The 13991-nt window shown below is 42.3% G+C and overlaps 2 protein-coding genes across 2 annotated transcripts in view; one reads left to right on the forward strand and one right to left on the reverse strand.

Moving 5' to 3' along the window:
- The window catches only part of clec14a (C-type lectin domain containing 14A), a 483122-nt gene that overhangs the window by 364824 nt on the left and 104307 nt on the right, over positions 1-13991 (reverse strand). The gene's annotated exons all lie outside the window — the stretch shown is intronic.
- mipol1 (mirror-image polydactyly 1) overlaps positions 1-13991 on the forward strand; it is a 90457-nt gene that overhangs the window by 72596 nt on the left and 3870 nt on the right. Inside the window, exon 12 of the mRNA XM_072365856.1 lies at positions 1236-1330. Coding sequence (XP_072221957.1) covers positions 1236-1330 — 95 coding nt within the window. The remainder of the gene's footprint in view (positions 1-1235; positions 1331-13991) is intronic.

Genomic DNA, 13991 nt, shown 5'->3' on the forward strand with positions numbered 1-13991 from the left:
CCCAGTTGAACGCCCAGGTGTTGAAGTTGTCCCTGGCGAGGAAGTGGGTTCCCTCGCTGCAGTTGCAAATTGCAAAACAGCTCTGACTGTGACTTGTACATGCAACAGAAACTCAGATCACGCAGCCTTCTTTAAGTCTCCTCTGAGGGTTCCACCTGAGGGTTCCTGAGGGTTCTCCTGGGGGACTTCAGTTCCCATGTGGGCAATGACAGAGTGACCTGGGGGGGTGGCCTCCCTGATCTAAACCTGAGCAGCGTTATTGGACTTCCATGCAAGTTGTGGATAGTTAATTACAAACACCATGTTCAAGCATAAGGCAGCTCATAAGGGTACCAGGCCACCGTAGGTTTGATGATCAATTTTGTAGGTATCATCAGACCTGTGGTCATATGTCTTGCACACCCTGGTGAAGAGAGGGGCAAGGCTGTCAGCTGATCACCACCTCGTGGGAAACCTGAGGCGGTGAGAACTGCTGGACAGATCTGGTAAACCCACATGGGTAATGAGGGTGAACTGGGAGCGTAGCATTTTATTTTTAAACTATACTCTTAAAAAAATATCAGTATTTCTCTGCATGTATGTCCTTTCTTCCACCCTCTGCTCTATCTTCTCTAACAAAGTATAGGAATATATCTACATTCACAAACCATTCATTTATCCATCCATTTCCTATATGCAGGAGATCTAGTGCCTATCCCAGCTGTCATTGGGTGAGAGGCAGGGTGCACCCTGAACAAATCCATTCACAAATCCTCTCTCTAAGTCTCAGAACACACCTGCACTTTCAGTGCAGGAGCTGCCTGAGATAATGATATGGCACCATAAAAACACATCTGCTGATAAAAACCAAACCCTCATTATGCAGTGTGTTGACTCTCGTGTTAGTTAATTAGTCAATTAGTTTTTAAGCCTTTCTTTATACACTCAGTCTTTCAAAGATCCAGAGCTTGATCTCTTCTTCAATGCAGCCCTTGCACATCTGCACTTAAAGCACAAATGCAATTTTTTAAACACTTGAGTGCCTTAAAACCTTTAGATACAGTTTTTGTGCATTATAAACAGGGTTAACAGCTAATAACGCTGGAGTTTTCAAGACAGAATAGAAATGAAAGGTGTTACTGATTTAAATAACATGATGCTGTGTTGAGGATCATCGTTCATCACACTGATGCTTTCACCATGTTGGCTTCAGTTGATAATCACAAGGTGATTAACTTGTGTTTTTACTGGATCAGGAGGAGCTGTTGAGGCTGCAAAGAGAGAGAGATGCCGCCCTGGAGGACAGACGCCAGCTGGAGGCTGAGATTCAGGCGCTACGAGCCAGTCACAGGTCAGTGAGCCTTAGCCTTCACAAGATCCTTCACACTGAAGTAGTGTCCGAGCTCCTTGTTTGCATAAGATCCATAGAGATACGTCATTTAGCTGTTACCTGTGAAATTATATGTATGGTAATCCTGATGAACTAAGTAGAAGGCAGGTGGACTTCTTTATATAGTAGTGTGCTAATAAGGGTTAAGATGGATGATCACAAAAGCACTTCAGTCAAATATGTAATAAATGTATAAGAAAGTGCCAAAGGCTTTCTCAGAGAGGACACATTTAAGAAAGGATTTAATGGTAGTTACAGGCATGGTGTGTCTGACTTCAATGGGCAGAGAGTTCTATAAGATTGGGGCCCTAAAAGAACAAGCCTGATCTCCCTTTGTCACAAACTGTGATCTGGAAACACTCAACGGGGTCAGAAGAGAACACACCAGGTCAGAAAGTCTATAAAGTCAAATATTACTCCTAGAATCAATTACAGCCTGGGTGATATTATTTGAAAGGCCACCTAGATTAAAACCAACAGGACTAAAACAATTCAGGGGAGCAAAAATAATTACTTCAGACTCTCGTAAATTTTGGGCCATCCAGGATTTCTGTGAGATTAGTGTGTGATATGGGGGTTTTATCTGCATGTACAGCAGTGTATCATCAGCATAAAAGTTACAATATACATCTTGGTCAAGAGGTAGCATGTCTGAATAACTTCACCTCCTCAGCAACTCAGCAGAGTCACTGAAAATATTCTATTAAAGCTGTATGAGTAGAGTTAGCCATAACCCATAAGCTAAGAGCCAAATCTTTAATTGCAGCCTAGGACCTAGGACAGTGTAGTGTAAAAGTGCTCTGAATGGTCAGCTGGACTAGACATTTACCATTTACAAGTATTTCTCTTCAACAACGTACACACCACCAGTGTTGGTCAAGTTAGTAATTAGTTACTGATTTCTTCTCCAAGAAAGTAACCCAGTTACTTTACTGATGACTTATTTTCAAAAGTAATTCGTTACCTTAATAATTACTCTGTCATTCCCATCTGATGACCACACGGTCTCAGCTGAATCTCAGACTGTCTCTCTGACATATCAACATGGATGAAAGCCCATCACCTCCAACTTAACCTCCCAAAAACTGAACCGCTGGTCTTCCCAGCCAAACCAACCATACACCACAGCATCTGCATCCAAACTGAATCCCTCTCTTGCTCAGTCAAAGGTTGCTAGAAACTTGGGTGTCATAATTGATGACCAACTAACCTTCAAAGATCACGTTACCTCGGTTGCTCGTTCAGCCGCTTTGCATTAAACATAAGAAAGATCAGACCATACCTGACCCAACATGCCCCCCAGCTCCCGGTGCAGGCCATGGTTCATCTCCCACCTTGACTACAGCGACGCTCTCCTAACTGGTCTCCTAACTGGTCTCCTAACTGGTCTCCTAACTGGTTTCCTAACTGGTCTCCTAACTGGTCTCCTAACTGGTCTCCTAACTGGTTTCCTAACTGCTCTCCTAACTGCTCTCCTAACTGGTTTCCTAACTGGTCTCCTAACTGGTCTCCTAACTGGTCTCCTAACTGGTTTCCTAACTGCTCTCCTAACTGGTTTCCTAACTGGTCTCCTAACTGGTTTCCTAACTGGTCTCCAGCCTGTGAAACCTCTGCAGATGGTCCAGAACGCGGCGGTGCGTCTGGTCTTGGATCAGCCTAAAAGAACACGCCCCCCCTCTGTTCATTGAGCTCCTCTGGCTGCCCTTAGCCGCCTGCATCAGATCCAAGTCCCTGCTGTTAGCTACAAAGAGCTTAATGGAACGGCTCCATCTACTTGAATGCTCTTGCAAAGGCTTCTGTCCCAACTGGGTCCCTCCGTTGGTCCCAGGATTGTCGTCTAGCAGCTCCTACACCACGCCTAAGACAATCCAAACTCTGTTCATGTGTCGTCCCACGATGGTGGAATGACCTACCGAGCGCTACCAGAACAGGGGCGTCCCTGTCTATCTTCAAGAAGCTCCTGAAAACCCAGCTCTTCAGAGAGCATCTCCTATCCCAGCACTTACCTTGTACTTCCCTCCCCCCTCTATCCCTGCACTTTATCTTTCTGCACTTCCTTCTATGCCTGCACCCTATCTCTGCTCTGTCACGGTTTTTGACCGTTGTGGTGTTTCTCCATGGTGTTTTCTGTTAGCTTAAGGTGCTTTTGATTCTTATCGGTGCAACAGCTTTCATTACATTCAAAATTCTTAAGTTGAAATGATCCAGCAGTCCAGACTGTGCGCTCACTGTTGGTGACATAGCTATGGCCTCCCTAAACTGAGCACTTGTTTTCTCATTAATGTGCCTTTTCTTAACTGAGAAGCTGGTTGTTTGAACATTCTGAGTGATCAATAAATCAAGTAAAATACAGAAATGGTCAGACAAGGCCAAATCAATAACCACAACAGAAGAAATATCAACAGCTTTAGAAATGACCAGGGCCAGAGTGTGACCTCGAAGGCGGGTCGGTTCTGTCACATGTTGCCACAAACCAAACATGTCCAGCACAGAAGAAAATGATTTGGCTTTACCATTAAAATTCAAGATAAAATTGTTAAAATCAGTCGAGATAACAGACAATAATTCAGAAAATTCATCAATAAAACTTGCACAGTATCCTGGAGATACTGATTAATGATTAAGAACATAATTTTAGGAACACCCTGTAAAATAAAACTAAGATATTCAAAAGAAGTGAGATCACCAAATGAGATCTCTTTACACTGGAATGTATCTTTAAATAAGGCAGCTTCTCCCCCACCTTTCCTCCCATTTCGGCATTTATCCATAAAGCTAAAATTTGGGGGTGCTGTTTCATTAAGAACAGCAGTTAACCATGTTTCTGTCAGAAAAATAAAATCTAAATTGTGTGAAATGATGAAGTCATTAACTAACAGGGACTTATTGGACAGAGATCTAATATTAAGTAGAGGTAGCTTTGAGGAGTTCGCTCTGGTCTCTGTTGAATTCTGAGTTGGACGTGGCACCGTTACCAGATCAGATAGAGTCACCCAGCAAGTTCACTGTTTTAGATTCCTTCTGTTACTAATACAGGAATCCTACTGGGTCCCAGCTTGTTCTCAGAACAGCTGTCAGTAGTAACACTTCTACAGCAGGGACCCTGAACGCATCATGGCAGGTTATCTTTGTTTTGAGCTCTTGAACATCCTGCACATCCCCCTGTGCCCTGCTCTGCCAGGACAGATGATGTAAGAGGAGGGTTTCGCTGGGAAAGAGACATCCTTTAGTGACATCTCTACACCGAAAAACAACTTTGTTTTTTAGCGGGGCAACAGTGTTAACAGCTGAATGGAGCAATACTGTTGAGCAGGTGATCTAATTGTGGGGTGTAAAGTCTGAAAAAACACTTGCTTTTTTATCAGCTGCTATAGCCATTCTCACAATCTAAGGTGTGAGATCTTTCTGTTCTCCTTTGGGTGTTTGGTGTTTTTATCAGAGAGCAAATCAACAGCGAGTTCAAACAGACCAGAGATCAGCTGTGGGTGGATAATGAATTAAACCAGAATAGCATTCATATGACCAAGTAGACTCTAGTGCAAACAGCAGCCCACTGTAGCTGCTTGAGTGCAAACTGTTCTTTGATAAAGACAAAGAGCGATTCAGTGTTGTCCTGACGAAAATATTATGATTGGCTGAAGGGAATTGCACATTAACTTGTGTAATAATCAGTGGCAGTAAGGTATCTTTGTGAGAATGACAGTTTTCTGGTCACTGACTGTGAACATCTGGAGGCCCTGCATCCAGCTGTTGGCGAACCAAGGGTCCCTTTAAGTGTTTTAGAACTGCCAGATGGGTAAAAAGACCTATGTGGAAAGCTCATATGGTGTAGCTTGTTGGAGACACTGGACCATTCTTTTGTGGGGTTTGTTTCCTGAAGTCAGTGTTGCTGCAGATAATCATTTCAACCTTTAAACTTGATAGGCTGTAATTAAACTCAAAGTCAAGAATAGCATTTAGCTCTGACACTGTCCCATGATGAAGGCGATTAATTCAGTTTTTGATCAATCTGGTTATTTTCTCTTATAAATAACTGATTCATTTCCTAATCTGTGCTATATCACATCAGACATCGGCGAGTAAGACAAAACCACTGTCATCATTATCAAATGTTATAGCATCTCACGGCCTTAAATTCTGTTCACTTCACTTCAGTTTCATTTGCTTCAATGATACAGTCCAGTTTAAGACTAAGATTGAGTTAATCAAATACATTTAAAAATCAATATTCATACAATGCCAATTCTTTGGGAAAGTTGCCTCGTTGAGGAAACCAACATACTGATTCAGTCCCACACCAGCACCAGAACACCAGGCCAGGGTTGAAAGTATCGGCTCTGTCCACATCTTCTTCCACAGCTGAGAGCTCTAATTTGATTGTATTTTGCTCCATTGTCCACCATTTTGGTGGTTTTTACTGGTTTAATGACACCAAGTGGACAATGGGCTCCACCTGCTGTTAACTCCCCAGTGAATACATCATTTTAATTGATGTTTGTTGGAATTCAGTTAAAGATTTGACTCAAGGAGAGTCCTGATATGTATAGATGGACAGTGTTCAGTCTGGACCAATTCATTGAGAGATGGTAGGGGCTCACCTGTGTGTTTGACCTTTTCTGATCTGAGTAAGCATCATTTCCAGGTGTCCTCATCAACGTACTAAATATGTGACCAAGAAAAGCAGACAGTCAGAAAGAGAGCGCAGCCTTGGTTCATCCTATGGTGCCAACGTCTTGAGTTTGACTCCTTTTCACACATTATTCTGATCCACCCCAAACAAAAACAAACAATGTGTAAATAAGACATTATGGGATGGATTTAGAGCGTCACTGAGGTGAGGTTTCTGCTCTGGGATCAGCAGCAGAATTCCTTGAAGAGACGTCAGCATGCTGCAGAGTTAAACAGAATAAAGATGAGCAGCAAGTCTGTCCATGCTGAACAAACTGTGAGCCTCCATAAATCAACAGGATTGTTGCTGAACACCTGCAGAGACGACTGGGGAGGCACGGGAAGAAAGAGGGAGCATTCTGGATTTTGGTTTGACTTCAATCATTTTTGGAGAAGAAAAAAAACTCCTCAACTGATTTTAATTTCTCCAAAATATTTCTTTGTGTTTATGTCTATCTTTGTGTGGACTGATGGAGGGGTAGAGACACTTTTTTTAGACATTTTGGGGACATTCTGTCTGGTCCTCTCAGATTTACAGGCTAAAGGTTTCTGGTTAGTATTCAATGAAAGATTTGTGGTTCCAGGACTTCTTCAGCTGATCACTCTGTTAAAGTGATGCTGTCAGTCTCATGTTAATGTTTCTCACCCCAGATTCACACATGACAGTTAAACTGACTAAAAGAGACAGTAAGCACAACACTTTAAATTTGTACAGCTTCTAAAATGAGGTATAACCGATGCAGCGTCACCATTTTCTTTGAAGCAGTGGTGGTGCAGCTGGAAGGCATTTGCTTACTTCACCTGAGGACACATTCTCCACCTTCCCTGCTATTTGTAAACTTTAAGTCATTTTAGAATGACATTTTGTTCTGCCAAATAAATTGTGATGATGCCAGAAAACACACAGCGTTGTGTTAAACTGGTGGTGGATGGGAGTAGTTGGAAATGTTGATTCAGAGAAAGAGCAGAAGCTGCATCTCAAACACTTTTAACCAATGTTAACCCTGCTTATTGGAGGGGAAACCATGGAGGAGGAAAGGTGGAACAGGGCTGTTATTTATTATGCTGTGTGACTGATTGTTAATGTGACTGCAGCAGTTCACACTGTGTTGAAAGCGATGGCGTAACCACGCATTCTTTGGGGGGGTCGTGTGTCCCCCCAATATTGAGAAAATACCAACCTGTCCCCCCCAATATTCAGCAGAAAATATGTAAAATGCATGTTCTCCTTTTATGAACCCTGTCAAGGGATCGGTCTCTTGTTATGTCTTATTTATTTTCAACTTATTTCCGTGTGTTACCGTGGTAACGGCTGCGCCGCGGTCGCCGTTGTTGATGCTAACACTCTAGCCAATGAGAGTGACGTCACCGGGCGCGCCGCCGGGAGCGTCACCGGGCGCGCCGCCGTCTCAGCAGCGGCTCTCCTTATCTTTACGTTGGACTTCTACTTTTGACGGAGCCGCTGCTCAACAGAGCAGATTGTACCAGGACAGGAAATCCAACACAGAATCAACAAAATAAACTTCCGTCCCCTTTCAAAATAAAACAACTTAAAACAAAAATAACATTAGACTATTAGACTTTTCATTGTTAATGCACATTTTGAGACAATGACACAATAGAAATGAACCTGGACTTAAAAGTCCTCGGCACATTTTTTGTTAAAGGAAAAGTCTGTAATTTGTTACATCATTAGTTATTAAAATATTTCCATAAACATGCTTTGGGTATTTGGTCGTTTTCCATTGGAAGCTGTCCTATTTGCTACAGAACTACTGGAAGAGCATAATTGTAATTGGTAGGTGTGTTTAAGGTCAGTAAACAGTAAACAACTAACCAAAACAAAGTGGGGGGGCAGTCACTGTCTCGGAGAAATTACACTATTCCTTTAGATGTGAACTTACATGGTCAATGTAGTCCTCTAAACTATGTTCTAAATGTCCAATTTTTCATATAGAAATAAAGAATTGTAGATAATGCACTTAACAATTTTGTTTTTCTTGGACCCCCCCAATGTCTAAACCATGGTTACGCCCTTGGTTGAAAGTGATGCGTTACCAGGTCTGACCCAGTCAGACTGCTACCTCCATCCCAGAAAAGCACCCCAGAGGCTCATTCACACACATTCAGCTGCCAACAGAGAATTGGAGGCAGGAGCTGAAACTGGTATTTTACTGCAGTGAGTCAGAAAATGAATCTAAAACAAAAAAAAGAGCATCTCTTCCTTTGAGGTGTCTGATGAAGCTGAAGTCATCTCTCCTCGTCTAGATGCAGTCAAAGCTGATGGCTGGTCTCCTCTGGTGGTTTAATTGTGGATTGGATTCACCTCAGTTGAACCCGGCAGGTTGACAGATGTGAGATGTTTTTTCTTTCTTCTTTTTTTCAAGGATTTTTTCGGCACTAGTGGCCTTTATTGGAAAGTTGAGGGAGAGGACATGCAGCAAAGGTCCCTGAGCCGGAACATAAACTGCTGTGAGAAGGAGTTTCAGCCTCTGTATATGAGATGCCTGTTCACCAGCCGAACTAACCTCATGACATGACCTCATCAGACGCTTTTTAGTGACAGACATCTGTCTCTTGGACTGTAACTGAAGATGGATTTACAGCAGGTCGTGGATGGACTGACCTCTGGCTCCTTTTGGGCACACATGGTTCCTCAGTGTTTTTGTTGTCACATGTTCAATTCAATTCAATTCAATTAAATTAAATTCAATTCAATTCAATTCAGTTTTATTTATAAAGCGCCAGATTACAACAATTGTCATCTCAAGGCACTTAAGTAATAAAGTCCAATTCAAGCCAATTGGAATTAAATTCATTGTAATCATAATCCAATTAATTCATATAGAGCCAATTCAAAAAACAATATCCTTAGGAATTAATACCCTAAGGAAACCAACAGATTGCACCGAAACCTCTGGCAGAACCAGAACCAGGAAGGGTGGCCATCCGCCTCGACCAGCTGGGGTTTGAGAAGACAGAAAAGAGGGAAAAGAGGGGGGAAAAACACCATAACACCATTCAAAGGATACCTGTTGGAACAGGGAAACATACGTTAATAACCACAATAATGTCACATGGACATAAAATCATTTGAGAAATTAAACAGGGGGAAAAAGAGAGCAAAGTGAGGAAAGGTGTGACAGATGAGCTCTCCCAGCAGTCTAAGCCTATAGCAGCTTAACTATGGGATGTTTCAGGATTACCTGAGCCATCCCTAACTATAGGCTTTATCAAAAAGGAAAGTTTTAAGCCTAATCTTAAAAGTGGAAAGGGTGTCTGCTTCCCGGACATTTACTGGCAGCTGGTTCCACAGAGAGGGGCCTGATAACTGAAGGCTCTGCCTCCCTGCTTTTAGGGGCCTGATAACTGAAGGCTCTGCCTCCCATTCTGCTTTTAGGGGCCTGATAACTGAAGGCTCTGCCTCCCTGCTTTTAGGGGCCTGATAACTGAAGGCTCTGCCTCCCATTCTGCTTTTAGGGGCCTGATAACTGAAGGCTCTGCCTCCCATTCTGCTTTTAGGGGCCTGATAACTGAAGGCTCTGCCTCCCATTCTGCTTTTAGAAACTCTGGGAACCACAAGGAAACCTGCAGCCTGAGAGCAAAGTGCTCTGTTGGGGAAATATCCAACTGTGAGATCTTTAAGATATGTTACATGTTACAGTGCACCTCCTGTAACCTTGAGACGAACAAGCATTTTTTAGAATCTCTCAGACTTTTCAAGAGTTTAGGGACCATTTACTTAATTGGTCAGCTGAAATGATGCAGTTTAACTGGGTTGTTTTTGTTTTTTTGCTCACTTGTTCTCATGATCATGTGATTCTGTTCATGTCAGAAGAAAGTTTCTCAACTTGTTTACTGTATTTGGCGATTGAGCTCTCTAGAAATAGCAGTCATTTGCCAATTGTAAGGTCAAAGCTTCTATTTGAAGTGAGAAGGTGTCCTTGGACAAGACACTGAACCCCACATTGCCTCCGATGCATCCATTGGTGTGTTAAAATGTTAAAACACCACTGTGTACCCTGTAATAATGTATAGACTAAGACCTGCCATATTAATGTGTGTGTGAAAAGGCATATCCTCCACCACCACTTTGTGTTACTTCGCTCCTGGACCTACCAACTCTTCTCAAATGATGTGTTTAAGGACATGATTCCACTGTGGCGTCCTTCTTGTCTGGGGGTATTGAAAGAGTTCTTAACATTGAAAAGTCAGATATGCCGGTTTTGTGGTTGAATGTAAGCATCTCAGCTCTCCTATCCTATAAGAGGGCTTCTTATACCAAGTGACTGGTGTTCTCGTCACAGGCAAGAGAAAAAGTTAGTATGTCCAGTTACTGTTTACACATGCACACAGTGGAAGATTCAGTGCTAGAGCTTAGAGCTGGAATTGCTGGTTAGGGGATGTCTGGGTAGAGTGCAGGGTCCCACTTGGCTTAGATACCACGCTGTGGGCATTCTGCACAGCTCATTAACAATAGTGGGTGTGTCTTTGTGTTGATGTCATTTTGACATTATTTAAGAGCAAATGCTAATTAACATAGATGCTGAAGCTCTTTACTGCGTGTCTTTCTGCTCTCTCTCTGGTCCTTTCCTGTCTACCTACAGTTAAATAAAGGCCAGTGGCGCCCAACAGAACCTTGATGAAAAGATGAAGATGTAACAGAAACATAATTCCTCTGTTCTGCTCTTTTCTGCGGGACTCCATTAATGAACCTGATGGTTTAAATCAGTCAGACTCAGAGACACAGGTGAAAATCACATCAGGACAGAGTATTCATGAGAAATACAGGAGAGCAGACAATCTAGGAAGATTCTGACATTGGACTCAGCTGTTTTCCACCTGGTATCAACCTGTAATGTTGTATCCATGGCAACCATCAGAAAACCAATCTCACCGTGGTTCAGCCTCAACATCCAGCACTCAGCTGGTCAAACTTTTTTCTCTCTGTTTACCTTTAATTAACCTGAATCCCTCCGCTGTGGAAGTCCATTCAGTTGAATTCAGAACAAATGTCATTTCGGGGCATTGCAAAGATACAGTCCAATTCAAGACAATTACAGTCCAATTCACTGTAATACAGTCATAATACAATCAAATCTCAAATTGTTTGCAGTTGAGCACTTCTGGGATCTAACTGTAATCATCTGAGGTGCTCTTTAGAGAAGCTGGATGATCAAAAAGACTCCAAGGCACTCTCCTTTAGAAATTAATTCCTTTATTTTTATGTCATAGCGTCTTTTAAAACCCAGCATGTCTCGGCCCACCAGCCTTCCTCAGGAAGTCAAACAGATTTAGAGAAGTTTCAACAGGACTTCTCCACCTGTAATGGAACTTTCTACAAATAATGGATGGATAACTACAACTTGAGAAGGCATTTTTGACCCACAACATTCCTGTTCTAATTGTCATCAACACATTGTAAACAGTGAAATTACACGAAAATACAGAAAATAACATTTTACCAATATCATAAATGCTACCAAAAACATCTAAGTCCTCAGTCAGGCCTGGATATTTAGTGACCTATATTGGGTCACCGGATTAGGTTTGCTTCACCTAGGTTTGCTTTGGTTTTCATTATATAGAAACTCATATTTGTCAGGATCTGTGGTGAGGTAGGACCCAGATACAGCTCTTTGGATTCACAAAAGAAGGTTTATTCCAAAAAAAACGGAGCAAAAGGCAAGAACAAAAAGCGCGGCAGAGTCGGATTCAAAAATACTTAAACGTGGATAAACCGAACAAGACTGTGGCTATGGAACAAGACTGTGAAAAAACGAGTCAAGACTACGGTTAAACAAACATAACTATGGCAAGACTACGATTGAATCAACGAGGCTATGAGTCAGGAAACCAGACTTAACTTCTGTGATAGCTTGAAGGGTTAGTGAGGATTCTGCAATGGGTGAAAGGAAACCAGGAGACTAAATACTGTGGGAGTGATCAGTGAAGGAGGTGCAGCTGTGAACAATGAGTGAAACTAGGTGGCAGGGAAAAACATGACCAGAACATAACCTGAAAACATGAGAACCTAACATAAACTGTGACAATATTCATTACTCGGAATCCGGCCTCGAAATGAGTCTCCCAGGCATACATGTCTCTGCTGCAAACCACAATGCCGCCATTATCTCCTTTCCAATGTCCCCATTCCAATAAATTCTCAATATCTCAGTTTCCCTTCTTTTCAGATGTATTCATTGCTGCATTTTGAAACAATGAGCAAAAAGTGGATCTGGTTTTAAACCTGAGGCCTAAAACAAGAGAATCGGTCTTACCTGCAGCTGAAGAACTTGCAAAGAGTATAGGACTCCCCTTGTACCACGCCTTAAGGCGTAAAGTCCTGTAGAATTTCCTCAAACATCAAGCCATCTCCAGTTGTATTTATGCATCCATTTTTTTTGTACTGCTGGCAGAAAGTTACATTCCCGGTGGAGAATTCCTATTGGTGGAACTCTAGTATTAAGACCCCTGGAGGAGGGCTGATGGACAGAAACACATCGGTGTTTTAAGATACTGGGACTGTGCCAATGGAACAGAGGCATTTTCAGTTGTTTCTGAAGGAGAGTGCCTTGGAGTTTCTTTGATTCTCATTTTTTTTTTTATTCAATTCAATTCAGTTTTATTTATAAAGCGCCAGATTACAACAATTTTCATCTCAAGGCACTTAAGTAATATAGTCCAATTCAAGTCAATTGGAATTCAATTCATTGTAATCATAATCCAATTAATTCATATGGAGCCAATTCAAAAAAATAATATCCTAGCTAAGGAAACCAACAGATTGGACCGAAACTTGTCTTCAGTCCAATCTCCCGTCCTGAGCCTGAGGGACTGTGGAAAGGAACGAGTCCCTTTAACAGGAAGAAACCTCTGGCAGAACCAGGACCAGGAAGAAACCTCTGGCAGAACCAGGAAGAAACCTCTGGCAGAACCAGACTCAGGAAGAAACCTCTGGCAGAACCAGAACCAGGAAGAAACCTCTGGCAGAACCAGAACCAGGAAGAAACCTCTGGCAGAACCAGGAAGAAACCTCTGGCAGAACCAGAACCAGGAAGGGTGGCCATCCGCCTCGACCAGCTGGGGTTTGAGAAGACAGAAAAGAGGGAAAAGAGGGGGGAAAAACACCATAACACCATTCAAAGGATACCTGCTGGAACAGGGAAACACAAGTTAATAACCACAATAATGTCACATGTACATAAAATCATTTGAGAAATAAAACAGGGGAAAAAGAGAGCGAAGTGAGGAAAGGTGGGACAGATGAGCTCCCCCAGCAGTCTAAGCCTATAGCAGCTTAACTATGGGATGTTTCAGGATTACCTGAGCCGTCCCTAACTATAAGCTTTATCAAAAAGGAAAGTTTCAGCCTGATCTTAAAAGTGGAAAGGGTGTCTGCTTCCTGGACATTTACTGGCTAATTGATAAAAATGTTTTAAAAGGTTGCATCGTAACCTCTCCTCGACTGAATCCCCCGTCCTGAGTGGGTATGAGGCGAGCTGCACCAGGATCAGATCAGGCCTCTGATTCCTGAGGCTGGTTTCCATTTCCACTTCAGCGTTGTCTTCACCATGCATCCATCTGTCCACCTCCCTCATCTGTCTCTCATGAGAAGAAAATCTTAAAAGTCTTAGTACTCATTTCCTTTAACTTCTGTTTAAATGTCATCCTGTTCCATTTATCGTAATTCTACGGCTAACATGGCTGCAGCCGTGTGTTTGTAATGCGGTGCATCACCTTGACTTTGCCTCACACACACAGAAACATGCAGGGATTTCCATCAAATGCCCAAATTCTTTGAATTTCCAGAAACTTGAATGTGGGTCGCGATCCAAAATCAAAAATCTGAACTCCATTAATGGAGAAAACACGTTGAGACATTTTTATTTGTGGAGCACAATTCGTGCACAAGGCAATTCAAAGTGCTTTTCACCATATTTCATAAAGGATT

The sequence above is a fragment of the Leuresthes tenuis genome, unplaced genomic scaffold (assembly GCF_036924035.1).
Source record: "Leuresthes tenuis unplaced genomic scaffold, fLeuTen1.0.hap1 SCAF_15, whole genome shotgun sequence".
NCBI lineage: Eukaryota > Metazoa > Chordata > Actinopteri > Atheriniformes > Atherinopsidae > Leuresthes > Leuresthes tenuis.